Here is a 25,761-nt window from a genome sequence, read left to right as displayed (position 1 = left end):
TAGCTTATAGCAAAACTAATGTTGGGTCTGGTGGCAGTAAGAAAAATGAGACTACCCACTAGTTGTCTAAACAAGGATTCATCTATAACAGGCAGTGTAACACGGGGACGCGTCCCCCCCCCAAATCTGGGCCGAGACGGGGACGTCCCTGGGACAAGGGGACGGCGTCTTGACATTTCGAGCGGTGCCACTCAAAGCGCCACCGCCACTGGAGACGGCGAGACATCTCCGAGACGGGGAGACGTCTCCGAGACGAGTGCGGGGGGATGCCAAGGAGTCTCCTCCGTTGTGGGGGGACGCCTGGACGTCTCCCGCGGCAAGCAAAAAAGACACATAAAAAAACAAAAAGTTGAACTCATTTTTAAAATGTTTTAATGTTTCTTATTTATTGTATTGGATTGTGGGGCCCATCCATTCCTCCTCCTTTGTTTAAAACCCTTCTATTCTTCATTTTGATTCACATTTGCATTTCTCATTGTTTGCAACAGCAAGAAGAAGAAGAGTGAAGCTCTGAGATAAGGGTTTGTGCAAGAGTGAAGAGAGTGTTTGCAAGTGAAAAATGAGAGTTTAGGAGCAAGAAGAAGAAGAGGAGGGTGGTTCTAGGTTCCGGTTCACCGAATCTTGTTGAAGTTTTTAAAGCAAAAGGTAGGGTTTCTAATTTATTTGTATGATTTTGAAATGCATGTTTATGAATGTTTTTGTTTATTTAGACGACCTCTGTTATCTCTGGACTGTTTGAAATGCCTATTTTCGATTGTTTAAACCGACGACTTCCACTCTCTTCGCACTATATGTGGGGAAAAGAATATAATTAAAAAAAAAATTTACTTTTTTTTTTTTTAAAAAGAGTATAAAACAAAAATTGACTTCCAATGGTTCCGTAGGATTTGGGCTTAAAAATTCACTTAAAAATTTAACTTTTTTTGTTAATTCTTACATACTGAAATCGGCTCAGAAAAGCCCAAATCTTACGGAACCATTGGAATTCAATTTTCGTTTTATACTTCTTTTTTTTTTCCCAAATATAGTGCGAAGAGAGTGGAAGTCGTCGGTCTTCTTTTTTTTTTCCCAAATATAGTGCGAAGAGAGTGGAAGTCGTCGGTTATGATTATCATTTATAAATTCAATAATTTAGCTTTATTAATTTTTGTTTTTTCATTTTGTGAAATGCAGTGTCACAATGAATACTCATAGTGATGATGAGATGGAATTTCATTCAGATAGTGGCAGTGAATCAAAATATGAGCTTGGGCCTGAGGTTGGGGCTGAGGATGATGATGACACTGTTGAGAGGGGTGACCATTAGAGTGACATTGCGATTCTGGTTGGGCCAAATCAGCAAGGGGCCCAAACTAGTTCCACTTCCATGGGTACTGGTTTTATACTATCTGGTACTCCATCTATTGATTGCCCCTCCCCAGCTTTGGCACAGTAGGCTAGGGATAAGTTTGATCCAAAATCTCCTTTAAAACAATTTGCCACTAGAATAACAAGCGGGCAAGGAACAGGTGGCACAAGAAAATGGAGATGCAATATTTGTGGTGAAGATTGGTATGGTAGCATCACTAGAGTGAATGCACACTTCCTGTTTTGGACAAGTAAAGGTGTCCAACCATGTAAGTTTTTGGGTGAATCCACAAACTTGAAGATTAGAGTTGAATTCAACAAGCTTTAGGGAGTTCTAGAGGACTTGGGCCTTCCAATGCCTACTACTTTGGCTGGTAGGCATCAGATTCAGACTATACAGGAGGTGCATGAGCAACAAATACAGGGGTAACAACACCGATGCATGTCTTCTTCTAGACCACAGCATAGAGCTTCATCTACTTCATTACCAAGGGCAGCCTCCGTACCTTCCTCTACTTATAGCTCTATAGGTGTAGCAGCAGCTGAGACAAGCAAGGGGAAACGCAGGGCACAGTCTAGTGACAACCCTATAGCAGAATTGTTTGCAGCCCAGACGAGAGAGAAGTTAGATGCATACGTTGGGAGAATGTTATTTGCCAATGGCATTCCACTTCACATTGCTCGATCTCCTTATTTTAAGGAGGCATTTCAAAAAGTAGCGAAGGCGGGATTACCATCATATGTGCCACCAAGTGAGCAGAAATTGAGGACTAAAATCTTGGATGATGAGTATGTCAAGATTGGTGAGTCCATGGAGACCATAATGGCTGTTTGGGAGGAATCGAGGTGTAGCGTTGTCATGGATGGGTGGACGGACATTAGACACCGTCCACTCATCAATGTCATAGTCACATGTACAGAGGGCCCATTCTTTCTTAGGGCGATTGATTGTTCGGGGCATCGAAAAGATGCTGATTTTTAGTTTCAGATTCTTCGGGAAGCCATTGAGGAGATTGGGCCACAAAATGTGGTCCAAGTAGTGATAGATGCAGCTCATGTGTGCAGAGCTGCAGGGAGGCTTATTGAGGCCACATATCGACATATTTGGTGGACTCCTTGTTGTGTGCATGCTATGAACAATGCTCTAAAGGACATGGGGAAGATTAGTTGGATGAAGGGAGTGGTGAGTGATGCTAGAGATGTGTAGATGTATATCTGCAACCACCACACCTCACATGCACTATTTAGGAGCTTCGCCAACAAGGAGTTCTTGAAGCCAGTTGAGACACGATATGCATCCTATTTCATTCTCTTGAAGAGAATGCTTGATTTGCAAGAGCCACTACAACTAATGGTTATGACAAATGAATGGAATAGGTGGGATGGTTCCAGGTCAGAGCAGGGGATGAGGGTGAAGGATATAGTTAAGAGTGATGTATTTTGGAGCGATGCAAAATACATTGTCTCTATTATTGGGCCAGTCTTTGAGGTGATCAGGTATTGAGATGGGGATGCGCCCACACTTGGAGAGGTGTATGAGTGCATTGATTCTATGCTTGGGCAGATGAGGGCAGTTGTGCAAGAGAAGGACCCCACATTAGCCTTCTACAATGATCACATTCGGCCTATTATTCAGCGTAGATGGGACAAACTTAACACACCCTTACACATGGCTGCATATGCATTGAATCCGAGGTGGTACATGAGTAAACCCGGTAGAGTTACACCACTTCACGATGATGAGGTGATTTATATTATTATTATATAAAACTTTAAGACTTAGATTCTTATCATTTTATAAATTAAAATCATTTACATTACTAGTATCTTGGTTCTTCTATTTGCTAATAATTTGTATTTTTTAAATTTTTTCAGGTGAAGGAAGGGTTCTTCAAGTGCATAGATAGGATGTATGACCCTGAGACAGCAGCTAAGGTTCGCATTGAGTGGACCAAATTTGCTACTCTTAGGGGTTACAGACAAGCGGCAAAGGCAGATATCAAGACTATGGCACAAGAGGATCCCATTTTGTGGTGGTCAGCTTATGGACCGAAATCTACAACCACCACACTAGCTATTCGTTTGCTGTCCCAGGTACTTAGTTCCTCAACTTTTAACTTTTCATTGTTTATTGTTCAATGATCATTGTTCAACTTCTAATTCCCGAGTCTTACATTAGCCAATTATTTTTCATCTCAAGTCTCTAGTTCCTCAGCTTCTGAGAGGAATTGGTCTACATATAGCTTCATCCACTCTCTTAAGAGGAATAGACTTACCTCTCAAAGAGCAGAGAAGCTAGTGGCTGTACACAGTGTGTTGCGTATCAATGACCGCACCACAAGTGTGTACAAGGAAAGCCCAGCATAACGATGGGATGTAGAGCCTGAGGAGCCATCGCAGATTGATGAGGAGGATGCTTTAGATCCAACCACAGGGGTAGCTGGTGTTCCCTTTTCAGCTCTTGATCTTGGAGAGACTGATAGTTTCAGTGGCGATGAGTTTCAACCTCCAAGGGATGATCATTGATTTGGCATTTTGATTTGGACTCTTGGAGACTCGTAGTTTTTGTTTGCATTATATACTTATTTTGATATCATGGTTCATGACACATGATACTTAATTGTAATCATCTTTATGTCATGAGTCATGACTCATATGATCACTGATTACTATTAGATAGTAGTATCTAGATACTCATACTATTGATCTAAAGACTGATATATAGTCTTATAGACTAATATTTATTATTTTGAATATTTTCTGATGTTCAATGTTCAATGTTCATTGCTTGTTTGTTATAATTTATTTGATCATGAATCATGACATTCTAGTTGAAAACTTCAGTGCAATGTTCAATGGTTAAGTTTTTTACATCTATGTATCTTATATTGTATAATTGTAGTACATCTTTTCATAACTAGCATTTTAAGTATCATATGTATATTATATACACCCCTGCTCCCTCCGCCACCCCCCCGTCCCCCGCCATCCCCAAATCAAGGTCCCTTTGTCCCCCCGTCTCGGAAACTTGTCACCTCATCCCCCCGTCTCCTAGGGCAGTGTAACTATGATAACAGGTGAATCAGACTGAGCGGATAATTGGAGCCCAAGTTCTATAGGAGTGAGAGCAGGTTTGCAATCTTGCATTTAGAACCTGTCCAAAAGACTTTGCCAAACCTCAATTCCGAGACAATAGTACAAGAGTCCCAAATCTGTCATATCAAAAGTGTTGCACAAATCTTGTTTGATTTTTGCAATCAAATATGTTGAACTTCTAGTGATGATCAAATCATCGACATAAACAATGATAAACAAGACATCATCACCTACATGTTTGATATATAGGTTTGAATCCGATGGACTCCGCTGAAAACCATAGTCAATTAAATATTTATCAATTTTCATGTACCAAGCCCGAGGAGCTTGTTTCAAACCATAGAGAGCTTTGACAAGTTTACAGACTTTGTGTTCCTGACCAGCAACCTTAAATCCAGAAGGTTGAGTCATGTAAACCTCTTCTTGTAAGTCACCATTCAATAAAGCACTCTTGACATCCATCTCATGAACTTTCCAACCAAACTGAGCTGCTAGAGCAAGAACAAGCCGTATGGTACTCATTTTAGCTGTAGGAGGAAAAGTCTCCTCATAGTCAATACCTTCCCTTTGTGAGAACCCTCGAGCAACAAAACAAGCCTTATACTTGTCTAAGGTGCCATCAACTTTGTATTTGACCTTGTATACCCATTTGCAACTAACAGGTTTCTTCCCTATAGGAAGATCAAAAAGAACCCAAGTTTGATTTTTTTGAATGCTCCGAAGTTCAGCTTCCATAGCCTGTTCCCATTCAAGAATACCTTTAGCCTCGGAATAACTCTGGGGCTCATAAACACTATGAATGTTAGCCATAAGAGCAAAGTTAACTATTTGTTTGTACTTATTTCGAGAAACTCTACCTTCGATGAGCTCACCATCCCTTAGATCACTAATAGTTTTAACGAACCATTTGGGTCGGAGAGTAGAAGAGCTGATCTCTAGAGAAGCTGGAAGAGGTTTAGGAGCAACAACGGGAGGTGGATCATTCTCAGAAGTCCCAACAAGGTCAACATCAGGTGTCCCAGGGTAGGCATTATTTGTATCATTTTGCCCATCAGATGGTGCTAAAGGAAGGGGAACACTGTGAGGCTGTTCCTCAGAACATTGCTCAGAAGAGGACACAAACGATCCTCGAGTTTCATCAAAAACAACATCACAACTAAAGATAAGACGATCAGTGTCAATATCTATCAATCTGTAGGCATTATGGTTGTCACTATACCCTATCATCATGAGTCTCTGAGTCTTGGAATCTAATTTGGAACATTTAGCATCAGAAATCCAGACATAGGTAGGAGAGCCAAAAATCTTCAGGTGGTTGATCTTGGGCTTATGACCAGACCACAATTCTTCAAGACTTTTGTTCTCGATAGCCTGAGAAGGGGAACGATTCAAAAGGTAAACAGCGATAAACACTGCTTCTGCCCAATACTTATTAGGAACACTCCTGTGTTGTAAATTGAACGAGCCATCTCAACAATCGTACGATTGCGACGCTTAACAACACTTTTGTTGAGGAGTGTAAGGTGTAGTGAATTGGCGCTTGATGCCATGTTCAGCACAAAAAACGGAGAATGCATGAGAACAAAATTCCCCCCCATTATCTATTCTAAGCCAAACAATACTACAGCCGGACTCATTTTCAACCAACAACTTAAAATTCTGAAATGTACTAAGTGCATCTAATTTTTGTTTAAGAAAGTACACCCACATTTTTCTACTAAAATCATCAACAATAAGCAAAAATTATTTGCAACCAATAACTGAAGATGTATTCATAGGACCACAAATATCAGCATGAAGTAATTGAAGTACTTGAGAGGCACGCCAAGAATCTCCATCTTTAGAGGGAGTCCAATGTTGTTTGCCAGCTTGACGGGCGTCACATACTCCAAGATGTTGCGGCTGAATCGGAGGTAGTCTAGAAACAAGTTCCTCCCAAGATAGTTGAGAGAGATACTAGATGTTGAGATGTCCATATCTCTTATGACACAGTGTTGAGAGATAAATCGCAAGCTACCATAGCTATTTCAAGAGAATCACCAATGTCAGTAAACCGATATAGGGCATTATCCTCTAGACCATGAGCAACAGTAAGATGAGTCTCTCGATCAATAACAAAGCACTTATGGGCACTAAACACCACATCCAACTGAGGAGAATTTCTCATGATCTGACTCACTGAGAGAAGATTGAGTGCCATACCAAGAACGTAGCAGACATTGAGAAAGATGAATTGACACCCACCAGATTGTATCTGAACATTTCCTCTACCAATAATTTTGAACTCTTCTCCTCCGCCAAACACAGCTGAATCACTATATGGATAGAAATTCGTAAACCAGTCACACCGATGAGAGAAATGACGTGAAGCACCAAAATCAATATACCAAGCAAAGGATCGGGTTGAATCGGAAGGGCTTTTAGCCATAAAAGCATAGAACACAAACTCCTTTGTCTCAAAATGTTCAGCAGCATTGGCCTGCTGATTGGACCCTCCCAGCTTCTTATGTTCGGAAGCGAGTCTGAGGATTGATGGGAACTACCCTGTGGAGATGACAGAGATGGCTGAAACTTAGCTGCAAAGCCTTGTTCTAACGAGGGTGAGGAAGCAAGGCTGTCAAACTGTTGCTTCCAACAATCCTGCTATAGGAGTTTGGTGCACAATTCTAGGAATTTCATATCAACATTAGTTGAGGTAATGTTAAGAGTCTCTATGAAATGCTCATACGATGTTGGCAAGCTTTTCAGGGTAATAACTACCATATCTTCTTCCTCCATTGTCCAACCGATGGCTTCAAGTTGATCACGAATGTCCTTAATTTTCGTGAGATGTTCTTGTAAGAACATACGTTCATCCATCATAATGGAAAACAACTAATTCTTCAAAAAGAATGCCAGACTTTTGTCAGATGTTTCATGCAGCTCCTCTGAATATTTCCAGATGTCTGCAGCCGACTTGCCAGAGGGAATCTGAGGTAGCTGATCATCTGTAACAGAGAGCTTGAGAAGCATAACAAATTCGCGATTCCGATCATCAAACTTATCCCGATCTATTGTAACAGAGGTCCCACTAGGCGTGCCACTGGGGGCAGGACAAGTTTCTATACCTAGAGCAAGTGCATCCAAACGACGTTACTCGAAGATGGTCAACATGCGTTGCTTCTAGTGGTTGTAATTGGTGCCATTAAACCGTTGACTATTTCCCAACATCAGGTTGGTCAAGGATGTCATTTGCATGAAGTTCAAGGCAATGTTTACACTGACCCAAAAAAAATGACACCTACCAAGAAGAATCAGAGAGTGACCCAAAAAAGAGCTCAAAAAACCCAGAAGGAATATGTTGTAGATTTCTGGATCAGCTGGCTCAAAGATTGAGGCACGAAAATCGAGGCATCCAAAAAAAACGAACGACAACCCAATTGAGCTCTCGAAAGACCCACCAAGAACCTGCAATCAAAAAAAATTCGGATCAAAAAAATAGGGTTTTGGGCAAAATCCTAGCCGTCGGCTGGAAAGGTTGAATTTGCAAAAAAAAATGGAGATTTGCAGACAAAGGACGACTAGTTTGTTTTCACAAAGAACTTCTTGTGAACTTAGACACATGTTGGGTTGTGAAGAACTCCCAATAAGGCACGAACAGGTAGGCTCGGAGCAAAAAAATCAGATAGACCCGTTTTTATAAAAAAACGTCACCAAGAAATCGTCATTTTGTGGAGATCTTGTCTGTGATCAGATCGCGTGGACTAGGCTTGATTTGTGGCCGTGATTGGAAGCCTTTGAAGCTGCAATTGTTTCCAAAAATATAAAATATGCAGAAAATCGTGATTAGGAGGAAAAATACGTGTTGTAGAAGTCGCAGTTAGGGCCCAGATCCAAAACGCGAGTTGCAGAGAAAAAATGACCACGATTTTCCACGCCAAATACCACTGAAAACGTGATTAGCAACCCTAGCCGGGTTGTTTGTGAAAGATCAAAAATAATTTCAATAGAAATTATAAATTTTTTGAAAAAATTTGATGTATTTGCTCTGATACCATAAAATAATCAAAAGATTATCTTGTGTATTGAATAATCAATGAATGAATTACAAGCAGCTTAAAAGCTCATATATACAATACAGAAAATAGAAACTATCTACATAAAATAGATGGAGCATTATTAGAAATATTCTAATATCCACTCTCTAGCAATGTACCACCAAACGGTGATACATGACTAATGGACAATGGCACATCTTGTCATATTGCTAGTTACTAGTTAAGGGTGGTTGCTTCTACATCTTTCTAATTGGATTCTGGAATTCCACTACAATTGAGTGATATCCTCTTAGTTCCTAGCATTAGAAGAAATCTGATTTATATAGCAAGATTAGAAGACAAAGGTTATCATGTTGTCTTTGCTGATGGAAAGGTCCTTGAATGGAAGAACTCCGACATTCAATCAGCTCGTGAGATTGGAATTCGTCATAATAGCCACTACAAGCTTTCAACTCCTCCCATTCAAGCTTTAATTCACAATACTTCAAATTCAAATGAACTTTGGCACCAGATGTTTGTGCATCTTAATTTGAAAACTTTTATCTTTTATGGAGAAGGTTGTGGTTGATCTTCCAAAGCTGAACCAAAACCATGAAGGAGTTTGCAAGGGATATGCTCTAGGTAACAACATTAAGAGTATTTTCCATAGTAGTGAAAGTCGAACTAAAGATATCCTAAGTTAATTCATTCGGATTTATGTGGCCTTCATCAATGATTTTTCTCGTAAGTGTTGGATTTACTTTCTCAAGTCCAGAGAATCTGATGAAGTGTTATCCCGCTTTAAAGAATTTGAAGTACTTGTCGAAAATTTATCTATCAAAAAGATTAAGATTTTAAGGTCAGATAATGGAGGAGAATATATGGCCGGCATCTCTATAACTTTTGTGTTGAAGCTGGGATTAAAAGGGAGTTCTATCTCCCTTACAATCCTTAACAGAACCTTGTAGCTAAAACAAAGGACAACACAATTGTTGAGAAAGCGAAAGCCATGATTCATGACCAAAATCTTTGAACTTTCTTATGGGCTCAGGCTCACAGGACAGCAGTTCATTAGATCTAAACAACATAACTACATCAGAAGTTTTTACATGTACCAAACCAAATATCAATTATTTCAGAATTTTGGTTGCCTTGTTTATATTCATGTCCCAAAAGAGAAAATGACGAGGTTGGAACCTTCAGGAAGGAAAGGAATCTTTGTTGGTTATAGTGATTCTTTAAATCATACATAATCTACATTCCAGGTCAAAAGCAAATTGAAATCAGTATGGATTTTTCTTTTGAAGAAGATGTAGCTTGTAAGAAATCAAAAGAATCTAATATGGAATCTCATAGAGAAGACTTTGAGCATCCTCAGGATTTAGATATGGCTGATTTAGATCCACCTTCAAAGAATCAAAGGGAGAGTACAAGTTTAGAGGATACAGCTGAACCAGTTGGTCCCATAGATCCTCCTGATACTTCAGCAGTTCCCAGTAATACTTCAGACAACAAGAAAAGACCCTTGCAGGCAAGGAACACTATGGAAGAAGCTAAACAATATGCAGTCATTGTGGCACTTTTAGAGAAAGTAGAAGGCATCATAATATATTGATTATGTAGCTTTGATGAGTCATGTTATAGCATTTGAACCTTCCACTGTTGAGGAAGCTTCACATCGGCAAGTGTGGAAGGATGTCATGATGGAGGAGCATCAATCCATAATTAAAAATGAAATATATGACATAGTTTCAAAACCAAAAGGTAAATCAATTATTTCATCAAAATGGTTGTTTAAAATGAAGCATGTTGCTGATGGAACTATAGAAAAACATATAGCTAGATTTGTAGCTAGAGGATTTTCACAAAAGGAAGGCATAGACTATGAAGAAACCTTTGTACCAGTAGCTCAATACAGTTCCATCACAACCATCATAGCTATTGCAGCAGTGAAGTGCTGGAAACTTCATCAAAAGGATGTCAAAGCAGCTTTCTCAAATGAGAGAATTAAAGAGGAAGTATACATTGAGCAGCCAGAGGGCTTTGTCATTCGTGATAGGGAGTATCATGTATACAGACTGAAAAAGGAATTGTATGACCTCAAGCAAACTACCAATGCTTAGTATAGGATAATTGACCATTATCTTCCAAGTTTGGGTTTTCAAAAGAATGGTGCAGATTTGAGTTTATACTTCAAGGTAAATGATGACAAAGTGTTGATTCTTGTACTTATGTTGATGAATTGTTTCTCATTAGTAATGATGATCTCATTGTTAAATGTAAGGAGTAACTTCAGAATTTGAAATGAAAGATCTTGGTTTGCTACATTATTTCCTTGGGCTTGAAATATTGCAAAGATCAAATGAAATAACAATAAGTCGAGGTAAATAAGCAATTGATATTTTGAAAAGATTTGGCATGCTAGAGTGTAAATCTATGGTGACTCTTATGAAAGCAATTCTGAAGAAGTTGCATAATGATGCAGCTATTTCAGATTTGGTTGATCCTACTATGTACAGGAAGTTAATTGGTTCTTTGATGTATTTGGTTAACACGAGACCTAATATATGTTATGCAGTTTTCAGTTAATTTATATGTAACCCAGAGCAAATCAACCTTGTAGCAGCCAAACACATTTTGAGATATGTTCGCGGTACAGTAGTATATGGCTAGAAATATTCTTCGTAGAGATGAACTTGCAAGGGTCCTCTGATTTAGATTGGGTGGGGTGTCTGACAAGAGTACTTCAGGATCTTGTTTCAACTTAGGTTTAGCCATGGATTCTTGGTGTAGCTCAAAGTACACTTGAAGCATAATATGTTGCAGCATGTGTGGCTGCAAGAGAAGTTGTGTGGCTTCACAAATTGCTCACAGGTATGTTTGGACAGCCTTTCGAACCTACAGTAGTTATGCATGATAACCAAAGTTGTGTGAAGCTTTTGGTTTATCCAATGTTTCATGACAGAACACAACATATGAAAATTAAAAATACCACTACTTGTGAGAAATGGTTCAAAGGAAGGTAGTTGAGCTCAAGTACATTTCTATATAGGAGCAGATTGCGAACATTCTCACCAAGCCACTTTCAAGAATAAAGTTATACTTTTGGAATAAGCTTGGTACGGTGGAGAATGATGCTCTTGCTGGAAGAGAGTTTCAACTTCGGTGATTCATTTCAAATTGTTAATGAGTTCTTCTTTGTGAGAGAACTTCGAGGTGCAATCCCTTGTTAATGATTTCTTCTTTGTGAGAGAAGTTTGAGGTGCAATCCCTTGTTCATGAGTTCTCTATAAGAGGAGCTCGAGGTGCAATCTTCTGTTAATGAGTTCTTCTTTGCAAGAGAAGTTTGAAGTGAAATCCCTTGTTCCACACTCTAGGAGTAGCTATAGTGGATCCACCCTCTGGGAGTAGCCATGGTGGAAGTCGTGTGTAACTCTGCAACTTTATTTTCTGATTTTTGACCAATTCACCCTCTAGGAGCAGCTATGATGAATATTGTTATGCTGAGATTGCAAATTTTCTTGTTGCAAATTTTCTTCAGAAAATCTGTGATGAGATTTTTGTTGACATTCATTTTAGTTGCAATGATGTGCACTTGCCATGAGATGGCACTCTAAAGATCTCTCTCTTGCTAAGAGGGAGTGAAAAAATATGCAGCTGCCATTGAATCTTCATACCTGTGTTGAAATGCCTTAGACTTATCTGCAATGATGGTCTGGTTATATATTTCCTTCTGCTGCTTTACACTTTGTATAAGAGTCTTGTGATTGATCGGGACCTGCTGCTTCTTTCTATCCCTACCATTTTTAATGCTGAGTCAGCAAGTGGTGTATTTTGTTAAGTGGCAGGTATATCCTGTTTCTTTCGGCTGCTATTCATGACTCGATATTGGATGTTACCAGAATTTTACATCAGCGATTGAGGAATTCAGATATAAGAACTATCTGGCTTGTTGATTGAGGATTTAAAAGGTGCTTCAGTCTTAAACAGCATTTTTGTAATTGACATTGAATCGGAATAAAGATTTATCTTTCTGTGGGCTGGGTTTTTTCCCCTCGAGTAGGAGGGTTTTCCCCAGGATAAAAATCCTGGGTATTTTCTTGTTTGCTGAGTTGTTGTTTTAATGATTGAATTTATATATTTCTGGTTCTAAATTTAACAATAGAGATATTGATTATAAAGAAAAGTAAAAAATGCAATTTGATATCGTCTTCTTTCACACAAGCAATATCGAACAAATTCTAGAACACAGATTTAATTCAAGAACTTAACATGAGAGTAAAATTGCTCAGCTTTCCTAACAAAGCTCCATAGAATTAGGATCCAAAGAAAATTGTAATCCTAAAACCTTCTAAATGCCAAATACAATGCTTTTTCACTCACCTTCACTCGAAGCTCCTTCATTGGATGTGGAGTCAATAAAGCACGGATAGTAGTCACAATGGGACCCTAATAATAATGCATTTATAACAAAGGTTAGATAAGCACTCAAGCTTATGCTAATACCAACTGTTAACATGGCAAGTATTAAATAGACTCGCTCACCTGCATTCCACAGACCACAATCTGATCACCTTCATGAAGCACACCATTGATCAATATAACATCAATTGTAGTTCCCAAACCTTCTATAACCTTCACCTCCAAGACAGTACACTGAAGTAACAATACAAATCCATCAGAACTGACAAAATATGATTTCCATGACCTGCACGACTACTGAAATTAACTTTTCAAACCCTTAGTTTTATAAAAAGCTAAACTTTCACTACAAAACAGACTTTCCCACAGATGTTGCAAATGAATGGAATGTAAGACAATATTTTCAGGTCTAGGACATTATAATGAGTCTTTAAATGACCAGAATCCATCGCCTGTGTCACTCCACAAATTGGATTTATTTTCCCAATATTTCTCCAAATGTTTAGTGAACATAAATCTGCTGTAATATATATTGTTAATGAAACCTAATGTAATCATAAGTCAAGAACATAACCCTCTGACCAGAAACGCAAATTACATATAATACAAGGCTTCTCCCACCACAGCACATGCAAAAACTTCATTACTTATGAAATTATTATTTTGAATAGTGAATAGAAATGGCCACATCATGATACATGTATATCCATTCGCCAAATCAACAAAGCGCTACTCAGTTAATATGAATAGTTTAGAAAAAAGGTCACACAGTAACTAGTATTAACATCTATCAGCAATACGCATATTGTATGTGGCCTGAGGAGCGAAGGTAAATATATCTTATAGCATCATAAGTGATGATAACCTCATAACATAAGCTGCTTCATTATAACATTAATATGAAGACCAATAATAGCTAACACAATCCTCTGAACAATAATAACTAATAAGATCACTAATTAAGAATCATGGGCATGATAGCCCAAGGCACCATTCTATACAGTTACTTCCTATCAAGACAAAATAAGACTAATAATCCTAATCTACAAAGACAATTTTGACCCTCAAAGCTATTAGATTTCCACAATCCATATCATTGTAATGAAGTTTCTGGATTTGATTGTGTGAATTTTTTCAACCTACTAATAATGCCTTGAAAATTCTTTAATAACAAAGCCCCTTTCCTCAAAAAATGATAGGTAAGGATTCTTGCATGGAGCATACCAGGATAGTTAATCTCTTCACCGACTTAACCATTTTTAAAAATCTAGATGAGAGCAAAAAAATTAATACCTTTATAGGTCAAAACAAGTATTCACCAATGCCAGATGCAAAAGCAACATAATCATAGAGACATTACTTATTTAACATTTGAGTATAAGTTAAAATTTATACCAGTGTTCCACAATGAAGCATCTTTACTAAAAATGTATAGTTTTTGGAAACAAAGAGGGAAGTGAAATATCCCCCAGTGCCACCAACAGAGTAGAACCACTTAAGAGATGCCCTGTAAAAGCTGCAGAATGTGCAGGAGTAACCCTGTTGGCGACCAAGATGCCTTAACATGTCTAGGATGGCCTACATCTAGAAGTCTCTCAACTGCCACAGGGATACCAGGAAGTCCCCATATTTTCTTTATGTCATGATAAAAGTTTTAATTTGTCTCAATGCTTTGACCAGACAGATACAATGAATACACGTATACATGATTGATCTTGGAAGAAAGGAATGCTTACATCCTTTCTTCTCTTTGTCAATCGCATGAAATAGATAATAATTTCTTGCATTTCATAGTTTTATATTTCTTCATGACATTCTTGCATATGGTGTCATGAAGATTACAAATTTTCTTCCCCATTACAAACTTTTGTTTATTTAGATGCCTGTTCTCTTAACTTTAGAGTTGTTCAATTATTTCTCGCTTGATTAGTTCTATGAATAAATAGGATTTTGTAAGTAAAATTAAGGACTTGGTGTCGGAGAAAACATAGTCATAAAAATTATGTAAAATGACATTCAATGTGAGAGACTGTGTGGTCTCAAACACCTTTGACTAGGTCTAATTAGTGCCCCTCAACCCTACTGTGCGTGCTGTCCTCACACCCCCACTCTGGTTCTAAATTTAACTATACATAAATGACTGCATTAGTCACCACTGTCCATAAATTTGGGTCCAGGGCCACATTGTCTGCAGCTTCCCCCATGTCCTAGCCAAAACTAATAGAAGAATCATGCATACTTTACGATAGGTACTATAGTTGTGTAATTAATTGTATGTGGACTCGCTAAATTATTGAACAGGAGGTAGCATTGGAAACTTGTAATGTCTTGCCCTCCTGCATTTTAATAGGAAATTTTTCAGGTGGGTTCTTCCACCATTTACGATATTCAAGCTAAGCTTTGATGAGGCTACAAAGGTATTTATGGATGTACCTGTGTAGGTTGACTACTAGGCAAACATAATGGGACACCAATGATGAGGCACTAATCAGACTTGTCTTCACTCTATGAGCTGACCTCAATCTTGAAGCCATGGAATGGAGGATGCAAACCATTGGAAATAAACTGAAAACTGATCTTTGTCTGATGGGATTGTGACACGTGTATGCAAAATGACAGAACAATCAGATTGTACATAGAAAAAAGTGCCTCATTCATTGGAAATCGAACTATGAATGTCAAACTGCTGCAAAATACTAAATAACTAAATAAACCATCCAAGCCAGCTTGACCTGGACATGTAATACTCTTAGGACAAAACAAATCCACAACCATCAACCATAATGTTATACTGAGAATTTACTGCACGTATCTAAGGCCACAAACAATCAAAATCCCAGCTCTATTAGCCATATCTGCAACGATACTGTTGAAATTGAATAAACTTATACATCCATCTTAGCAATCTCTCAAGAAGTTCTAATTAGAATGATCTTACCTGAACTTCGCTGATGTACATAAGCCTTTCCTCCATCATTTTTTGTGTTAACTGCACAAGTAACATAAGGAGATCTGGCACACCTTCTCCACTGAATCCCACAAAGAATAAATGTTAAGTACAACCCAACAGCCAAAAATCTGAAAAACATTTCTTTCAACAATATTGTAGCCTCAACTTAAAATGGACTTCAACAAATGAAAAAGCAATTATTAGAAACAAGAATGCTCCTCTGACAAAACTGTAGATCCCTAATGCATGGATCATCCAGCCCTGTGCTTGAAGCCCATTCAGCAATTGCACACACACACACGTGAATAATAACCACTAAAATTCACCTTTGACTTTTCTGTCATGCTAAATTCAGTAGATTTTAATAATTTGGCTTGAATCATACCTGATTGCACTAGTTGGCACAATACTGACATACTTCTTCACTTCTTTATTTCTAAAATACAGCTCAGAATTCAGTCCTTGTTCTTTGAGCTCTGTTATAACCTACATTCATTACAAAAAGTAGTCAAGTTTGAAGAACAGTGTGAAAGCCTTATTAAATATTTCCAATCTTCAAGCCCTAATTTAAAAAGAAAAACTTTTTCATCCTATGCGTCATAGAAAAATGAACCATATCAAAGCCAAACCTGAGTGAGCCTGTGTTCAAACTCATTTTGAACATCTTTTGACTGTTGCTTAAATGTCATTCTTATAGGAGCATTTGGACGGGCCTTCCAACCATAAAGCCTGTCCACCTTAATAAGTAAAGCACACAGCAAAAGCCCTTTGTGTCAACAATTTTGAAGGTGGGAAAAATTTCATAGATAATATGAGCGTATAGATACTGAATACACACTGAAACTACAAGACGGACTTACCTTATTCAGGGCAACTACAAAGGGTGTATGCCGCATTTTCAACAGATTTAGTGACTCAAGTGTCTGTGGTTCCAAGCCATGCATAATATCCACAACCAATATTGCAATATCACATAAGCTAGAACCTCGAGCTCTCAAATTTGTGAAAGATTCATGACCAGGAGTGTCAATAACTAGTAAACCAGGTACCCTTAAATTAGCATCTGACTTCAATTCTTTTGTCCTCTCCCGTATGTTTTCCATTGGAAAATATGTGGCTCCGATTTGTTGAGTGATACCTCCTGCCTCACCTTCCTGCACATTTGTTCGCCGAATACAATCGAGCAACTTTGTCTTGCCCGTATCGACATGACCAAGAATACAACAAATAGGTGAACGCAAATCATCTGCATTCCTTTTTGATAATGCTTCTGCTTTCCTCACGTCTCGCTTCCTTGATGCTGCAGGTCGCTTGTTATCTTCTGTGTTTTCATCTTCACTCTCAGTCTCTTCACTTTCGGAGTCTTCTTCACTTTCAGGTTGCATTTGCTGAACCTGCTTTACAGGCACAGGTTGTTTAACTGGAGGGGCAGGCTTTGCTACACTCAACATGGGTGCTGATTTAGAGACGAGTGCAGCAGCTGTATTTTTTGCTACAAGAGATTTAGACACAGGCCCACCAGAACTCCTGTTAGTTTTGTTGCTTATGGAACTCTCTTCCTCTTCAGCAAAAGCACTTTTAACATGTAAAGCTACATCTTTATCATCCCAACTTTTAGCATCCCAATCATCTTCCTCTTCCTCTTCAGTTTCCATTTTCTCCTGCTCAACATCCATGTGAGCCTCACTCTCAACAGGGTCAATTATCAATGCACCAGTCTCTTCCTTTGCTTTACTATCATATGCCTCTTGAGGAATTTCATCTTGGATATCATGGTCTTCTGTTAGCATAGCTTGCTGAGAAGCTGCAGAATCAGTAGTAGCAGGACCACGCTTTTTCTTTTTCGTATCATACTTTGGTTTCTTGGGTGCTGAAACAATTTGCTCCTCCTTTGAGACATCAGATACACCGCCACTTTGGGCAAGGAACTGCTCTCTCATTAAAGTCAACCTGCGAGCTTCTTCCTTCTGTTTCCCAGTTAGTAGTTTGCCCTCTGCTTTCTTCCTCTGAAGTTTTTCCTTTTCCCGTTCTTTCTTCCTGCGCTTGGCCTCTTCTTTCTGTCTTTCCAATTCTTCTAATCTACGCTGCTCTTCCTCTTCTTTTCTTCGCTTCTCTTCTTCCTCGACCTTCCTTCTCTCCTCCTCTTCTTTCAATCTTGCCAACCTTTCCTGCATTTCTCTTACGTGTTTTGGAACCTTCTTGTCTGGAATCTTTCCTTTGACCTCCTTAGTTTTTTCCTCTTTGCTCTCTGCTTTGCCCTTCTCTTCAGCAGCTAAAACTGCTGCCTTCTTCTCTTTCTCTTTTTCCTTCTTTTTCTTCTTTCTCTTTGCTGCTGCTGATTCCCCAGGCCCTTCAGGCTCAGCACCAAGTTCATCTGGCAATGCTTCTGCTTTTGACGGTTCAGATTCAATGATCTCTGATTTAGGCACTTCATGTACTGTGGTCTTGGACAGTTCTGGACCTTCACCTAGCTCAGCGAGAATCTTATCCAAGTCCTCTTCCTCTTGGACAGTTCTTCCACTTTTCTTCTTCTTTTGTTTCTGTTTCTTAGATACAATAGAATCACTAGGAGGTAGTGGCTCTTTAACACTTGCAGGCTCTTCTTGCTTTTGACCCTCATCAATTATGAGCGCATCATCCTTTGCATCAGCATTGACATTGCCTTCCACCATCTTCCCTGTCTTTTTCACTTTCTTCCCCTTCTTTTTCCCTGTAAATTGAATCAAATCATCTACTTCGCTGTCCTCGAGTTTTTCCTCCAATGGAAAACTGTCCACTGATTTATCTCCTTCCACATCGTCTTCATCCAAAAGCCCCGCATTCAGCATTGAAGTTTTTAACGATGCATTTTTTTTACCTTTGACCTTCTTCTTTCCAGAAAAAACAAAGGTATCCTCATCATCATTATCACCATCCTCCTTTACATCAACAAAATAAGGTTCCTTGTCCTCATCAAGCTTCTTCTGACTACCCTTCTTCCCCTTCTTTTTGCCACTAAAACTAATAATAGTCTCTTCCTCTTCTGGCAGGGTCTCCCTAACCTCTTCAAGTTCATGCTCTTGCTGTTCAATTGCACTTTTCTTACCCTTGGCCTTCTTTTTTCCTGCAAAAACCAGTTCACTCGGTTCACCCAAATCAACGTCTGCATCTGGACCGCTGTCGACTTCCTCCTTCTGGAACGATACCTTCCTGCCCTTGGCTTTCTTTTTTCCTGTAAAAACTACTTCAACTGATTCATCGTCCACATCGCCGCCCCCCACTTCATCCACAACAGCAGAATCTCCACCATCCCCATCATTCTTCTCCTCCATGTCTGCCAACAAGGAAAACATATCGGGTCTTCCTTTCCCCTTAGCGCCGCCTCCCTTTTTATTATCCCTCTTCCCACCATGGCCATTTGCATTTACAAGCCCATCAACAGCCTCCAAATCCTCATCGTCAAAATCATCCAAATCCTGCTTAGATTGTTTTCTATTCTTCCCTCTCTTCTTACCTCCAATCGACGAAACCTGACTCACAGAATCCTCATCAATCTTATTGTTACTATTATTCAAAGACATACCTTTGAGCGAAGCAGAAACTTCATCCTCCAGAGCGGCATCCGTGTTGTTGTCAGCCACTGGATCGACAATCGCGTATTCATCATCATCAACGATCAGATTCTTCTTTTTACTTTTACCGCTCTGAGCGGCAGGGGCTTCGTCCCCTGCGGCTACGCCTGCCTTCTTCCGACCCATCAAAAACCCTAACCTTAGTTTTAGGGTTTTGTCCTAAGAACTCTATGACTGCTATATTCGGCACCGTCTATATAGCGTTTGCTCCCTTCAATGGCTGATCCCCATCGGCAGTCCCATCATCATCATTCCAATCCGAATTTAATTATATTAATAACTCTGCTCTTCACCGCCTTAATAATCAGGGATGCCTTATGCCAGCTATCTGTAATGCTATCTGCGAGTATTCCTTATGGCATTGCTGAATTTCTATTTGGGAATATCAATCACACTTTGGCAGTGATTTGTTGATAGATTTGGGTGCAGGCTTCTAAGGAGGATTCGAGTAGTGTTTCCTGATATTTAACACCACTGTGAGTCTACGGCCGCGAGCCACCACAAGCAAATCTGAAAACTGCCGATCCCAGGTAAAATTGTAACTACCAATTTCATTTTAATAAACGTCTGAATGTTGCATGTCCTGTCATTTATTTATTCAGCATCTTTGTTGTTAGTGCCATTAACATAATCTTAATTGAAATTTTATTATAATAGAATTATAAAAACATTATAAGATTTAATTTTTCTATTAAATGTAAGAAGTAGTTTAGGAGTAGAGTTTCAAGATCCTAGAAAATTCTTTACAAGATTTGTTTTTTCTATTAAATATAAGTAATCTAGGAGTAGAGTTTACATAACCAAGGAAAATTCTTAAGGGAAATGAGAGGACATATACAAAATATCTACATTACATGATCAAACTAGTTATTAGATCTATGTGCTCTACCTTATTCGACCATATAAAAGTTCACAACTTTGGCATCTCTATAAGCAAGGAAATGGGTGTGTCATATGTTGTTCTAGGAAGTAGATTAGTAACATGCAAAAGTGTTGTAATAGGTACAACTTGAGCAGGATTTCACATTGTTTTGGCTTTCTTTGCGCCTATTCTCATTCAATTGTTTAATGAACTAGCTCAGTGTGATATCAAATTTGTCTTTAGTTTGTTTGTTGGTAGTGTATTTGTACAGCTTCTCCTTATTTTGATTCTCCATTGCTCCTTCATTGGTAAGCTTCAGAAACTTGTAATCTTTCATCTTGAATATCAGTGTGAATTGCACAACAATGACCTGCTATATGAGTCTTTGCAGAGACTCGATAAGGTACCTAAATTTACTACTGAAAATATCATCATTTCTTAATTTCCAAATGTGCATAGGATATAAATAGAAAATATAGACCAAAACAAGTTTTTGCTTTTGTTGAGAGTCGAGAATTTTCTACTAGTAGCATGGTAAGCACTATTATTGTTGTTAAGATATAGGCCAAACAAACCCTACACTTCATAAGCAAAGTTTTATTCAAAGAAGACATATCTAGAATATTCACAACATTTACAATGGGTACAAATGTTTGGCTCCCCATTAGGATTTTTGACGGGTGACTATGAAGGAGGAAATGTCATACGAAGCAAGTGATTTTAGGCTCAATGGGTCTATGCCAAAGATTAATCAACTTTTTAGTCCATGAAAGGGGCATCCAAGTTAACAGTCCAAGCAATAATAAGGTGCTTCAATATGTCATTTGAGTCTATGAGAAGCTTAGAGATGTATTTGGTTTTGGTCAAAGGGAGCAAGGTACCATATAGTCATTTGTGTTGAGCAATTGCGTCATTATTTTCCCTACATTGCCTTGCTAGGTTTGAAGTCCTTCAAGTCTCTCTTAGCATAGTATATGTTCTCCATTGAGATTGAAGTGAATCAAAGTTGAATTATAATTGTTGCCAACTCATAAGCTCCACATTTAGAATGATATCTGCAAAATCTTTAATTCCTTTGTTTTCCCATTTTTAAGCAAAGCAACATTGGACCAGAGCAAGTGACTTATTTCCATAATAGAGATTCTACCGCATAGATTTATCTCCACAGATCCTCTTGTTCTCATCAAGAACACTATTATTTGAGATCGAGTGTTTAAGATTGTCTCCTCTTTTCCAAATTGATTTAAACACATTAGATCTTGCAACCTTAATTTCCTATTTTCTTAATAACTAGTCATTCATACGAAGACCTTTTCCAAGTACTGACGCTTAGTGGGGTATCCCTAGCTATGTTATTTCTTATTATAACTTTTCATGATTCCTCTCCCTAAGAAGCTTTGGAAATCCATTTGATTGCTAGAATTCCCTTGAATTATAAGATCTTTCAACCCCAAAACTTCTAAATCCTTACTCGTGGTGCACCAACTCTATCTTACTACATGGCTCTTCTTGTTTCCCTTCCCCTTAGACTAAAAGAAGTCCCTTATTTTCTTTTGCAAATTGTTAAGAGCTTGATTAGAGAGCCAAGTTGAAGCATAGTAGGTTGTGCACGAAGAGAGATTTTCTTAGCAAATAAGAAGCCTTCATGACAAGGAAATGTATTGGTTGTTTTATTTGTTCATCTTTTCATCAAACTTTCCTAAAATCCATTCCCACATTTCTTTTAGATTTAAATTAATAGAGAAGGGGATTCCCTGGTATCTAATTAGATGCCTAAGACCTCCCTAAACCAAGGAATATTTATTGTAGCATATGGGGGGAGTATCCTCCCAGCTTGACATGATAAACTTGGGAAGGGATACTCTACTCCCTAAGGAAAAGAAATTTATAAATAGCTTGTTCTTAAGATGGCAAACATTCTCTTCTAACATCTTAATAATAACAGCAGTAACATCTACAAATTGGATATTTGCAAGTTCATCTCCATTGAGCAGCATGTTGTCATCAACTTTTGGAGAGATTGTATCATCTACTAATAGGTAAAATAAGGCATTAGCCGCTAAAACAAACAATGCAAGTGTAAGGGCGCAACCTTACCTAATTGACCTGGTGAGGTCAAAGTGATTATATCTAGTACCATTAACTTCCACTAAGGCACTTGTACCATTCATAAAGGTTACGGCCATCTTGGATAAAAATTTATGAAAATTACAAGCTTTCAAGGAGCATCACAATAAATTTCCATTCAATCCTATCATAAGCTTTTTCTCTAATAATAACATGCACACATGTTGAGTGGAAACCTTAGCACAATCAAAGGCCTTTTGGCAGGTGACAAAATTTTCTAAAATATAACTCCCTTTCACAAAAAAAATTGGTACAGGGTTGATGACATATGGAAAAACTTTATCTACCCTCAGGGCACCTACTACCAGGTCTAGCACTAGGGCAACCACCACGCAAGTAAATGAGACAAATAAACCAAAAGGAAAGAGGACTATTGCCTCAACAGAACCGAGCCAACCTATAAAGAATATATATGCAAGGAGAAAATATACTCTAGCAACTGAGTCAGATGAGGAGAGGACAAAATTAGATGACATCAATCAATTTCGAGTGGTAAGCCACAATCCCTCATTAGATATAAACAACTTATGTGAAAATGTTAAGAACAATGCAGATTTGTCTGGTTTTGCACATGTTGTATTTGATAAGTTAGGAAAGATTGATCAAAATAAGGTGGAAGAAGCTATATATGTGATAATGGCTACATTTAAGACCATAGCTATAAAGATTGTCAATTCACTGCCAAATAGTCTTTATGACCAAGTTGAGTAGAAGTGGTAGTATAGTTTAACAATAGAAAGATAGATTAGGGAGACTACGCTTGCTAGAGTAATGTTTGCTTTGGATAAGGAAATGATGACAAAAGCTATGAGAAAATTCAAGGGGATATTTGCCCCAAATATTGAGACTTTAACATTTTGCAAAATAACATTGAAGAGGTTGTCCAACAAGCACCCATTTATAAAAAGTCATCTATGGGTTGAAACAAAAAAGCCAAGTGATCAAGTTCCTAAGGAAGTTGGAGATAAGAAAGATGAACAAGGACGAGAAGTCCAAGTGAAGGATGGTCATGTGGGAGTTACTGAAATAACAACAGTAGCAGAGGCTACAGCTAATGACGAGTAGCAAAATGATCAGAATGTACCAGAGGTACAAGTGTCGAGTGCTAGTCCCCCACATGTAGACCAAGTGAGTCACCAAGACTCAATACAAATTAAGGATGTTCCTAACAACTCTGTTTAGGACATCAATCCCTTGATAGATGAAGAAATGGAGAACCTTTTGATTAACTCCACCACTGTAGCTAAATTATGTAGCCATCCTATATTAGTGAGAGTAGATGAGATTGAGAAGGCAAAATTGACATCCATAGGGGAGAAATCACAAGAAACATCTAAAGTGCCCCCTTAATCTACAAAAGTTAAAGAACAAACAAGTGTCACAAGTGATACACAAATTGTATTGCCCATTGTGGTGTATCAGATGAAAGATGCAATGACACCAGATATCAGCACATTTATGCCAAATCCTTTAATGCAAACAATATTAACTATTGAGAAGGATGGGACAGAAGTCCACATAGGCCAGGAAGCCAGCTCTGCACCTATCTCGCAATTGCAAGGTGAAGATGACAACAAAGTGAAGGAGAAGGATAGGACTGAAGAGTCAATTTTGATTACTAGGATAGAGGAACAAATTGTTATACAGACCTTGGTTACCCTACCAATTTTTGTATGACCTCATACTAGTCATACTCTTCAACGACCAAGTATAGATGCTACACACCTACAAATATCAAGGCCTAGTCCTAGTACATCTAAATATGATGAAGGTACATCTTATGGAGGTGTAAACTTAGATGAGGTGATTGAACTACCAAAGTTTGACCTTTCATCAATCACCATAGAACAAGTGATCATTCTAAAGGAAGTTCTTGAAAGGAAGAAACAACAAGAGTTGCTTAGACAAGAGCATAAGTAGCAGCAAGTACTTCATGACATTGAAGAGATATTTCTTGACACATTTAGTCTACCAAATTCGAGTGAGGAAAAACTAATCATTGAGCAACTAATCAACATAGTTGATAAGATCAAGAATGAAGACCTATATTACAATGTTAAATTTACGCATTTAGTCTACCAAAGCCGAGTGAGGAAAAACCAATCATTGAGCAACTAATCAACACAGCTAATAACATTAGGGATGAAGACCTAGATTACAATGTTAAATTTCTAGAATGGTCTGAAAAGAAGTTTCACTCTAAAGTTCTTGAAAAGATTTATAGTGTTATTGCACTAAGGCAAGTTTACTTAGCAACCAAAATGGAGGATGTGAAAAGGTGTTGGAGAATATATTTCTCTATATACAAAGCTTTATGATGTGAATTTATTCACACAAGAAGTATAGAGGGCTATTGACCGGCCGCAAGGAGATCTATAATCCACAGGTACAACATTGAAACTATCTCCTAGTCAAAGCCAAACTCATTTTCAGAGACTACTATCTACTCAAGGTAAGTTAGTTGTGCTACAAACACAAAATGCAAACATAAGGGCTACCTTGATTAGTATTCAGTCCATGTTGACCCCACACATGGAAGTATTGCATAAGGAAATAGCCTTCGCTGAAACATTGATGAAGAAAGATAATAAACTTTCAACACATGATAGCCTAGTTGACCTTTCTACCCAACTAGATGTTCAATACCACTCTCTAGAGGTAGCATGCAATAAATGGGATGCAACATTGAAATAATCATGGGGGTCCACAAAACATTTATGGACAAACACACTATCAATGTACCACCCAAATGACATAAGTGTCAAAAAAGGCGAATTATAAAGTTTTTGTAATAAAGGGAAATGAGAAAGCATATTGACAAATGCATAGTACAATTTTGAGTCAGGGGGAGTACTCATGCAAAAATAGGGAACAACAAAAGATCACACACTTACTCAACAGGTGTACAAAATTTAGTTACATGAACGAAATATGAACTTAGGGGGAGTTGTAAATTATTGGTGCAATAAGGTATGATAGTTATGTCATCAGTTTTGCAAATTTTGTAATTTTGTATGAGAGCCAAGTAATGTATATAGATTATCTAAGTTATGCACATAAGTTAGGTTGTATATGCATGACAAAGTGTTTTTGCCACTCATGTCAAAGGGGGAGATTGTTGATCTCATTTTGGTTTTGATAAGATAGTGACAAAACACTTAAGTCATTACTTAAAAAAACTCAATATGTGCTAAGCAAGTAGTGTATGCCGAGCAATAATCATAGTTAGTGTCGAGCGGATGGTATGTGTCAAGTCACTCAAGTGCCCAGCAAGTCATATATGTTGAGTAAAATAGTGGATGTCGAGTCATTCAGGAACCAAGTTACAAC

The 25,761-nt window shown here is 38.2% G+C and overlaps 1 protein-coding gene across 1 annotated transcript in view; it reads right to left on the bottom strand.

Moving 5' to 3' along the window:
• The window catches only part of LOC149541273 (uncharacterized), a 37,251-nt gene extending 17,219 nt beyond the window's left edge, over positions 1-20,032 (bottom strand). The window contains exons 1-6 of the mRNA XM_089796569.1: positions 16,692-20,032; positions 16,461-16,568; positions 16,217-16,317; positions 15,820-15,910; positions 13,005-13,115; positions 12,843-12,908 (exon numbers count right to left, since the gene is read on the bottom strand). Of these exons, the coding sequence (XP_089652695.1) occupies positions 12,843-12,908; positions 13,005-13,115; positions 15,820-15,910; positions 16,217-16,317; positions 16,461-16,568; positions 16,692-19,568 (3,354 nt within the window). The 5' untranslated portion in view covers positions 19,569-20,032. The remainder of the gene's footprint in view (positions 1-12,842; positions 12,909-13,004; positions 13,116-15,819; positions 15,911-16,216; positions 16,318-16,460; positions 16,569-16,691) is intronic.
• Between the last annotated feature and the right edge of the window lie 5,729 nt (positions 20,033-25,761).

The sequence above is a fragment of the Cupressus sempervirens genome, chromosome 8 (genome assembly GCF_028749045.1).
Source record: "Cupressus sempervirens isolate cs-2001-9-10 chromosome 8, ASM2874904v1, whole genome shotgun sequence".
Classification (NCBI taxonomy): domain Eukaryota; kingdom Viridiplantae; phylum Streptophyta; class Pinopsida; order Cupressales; family Cupressaceae; genus Cupressus; species Cupressus sempervirens.
This window is presented reverse-complemented; position numbering and strand designations above follow the sequence as displayed.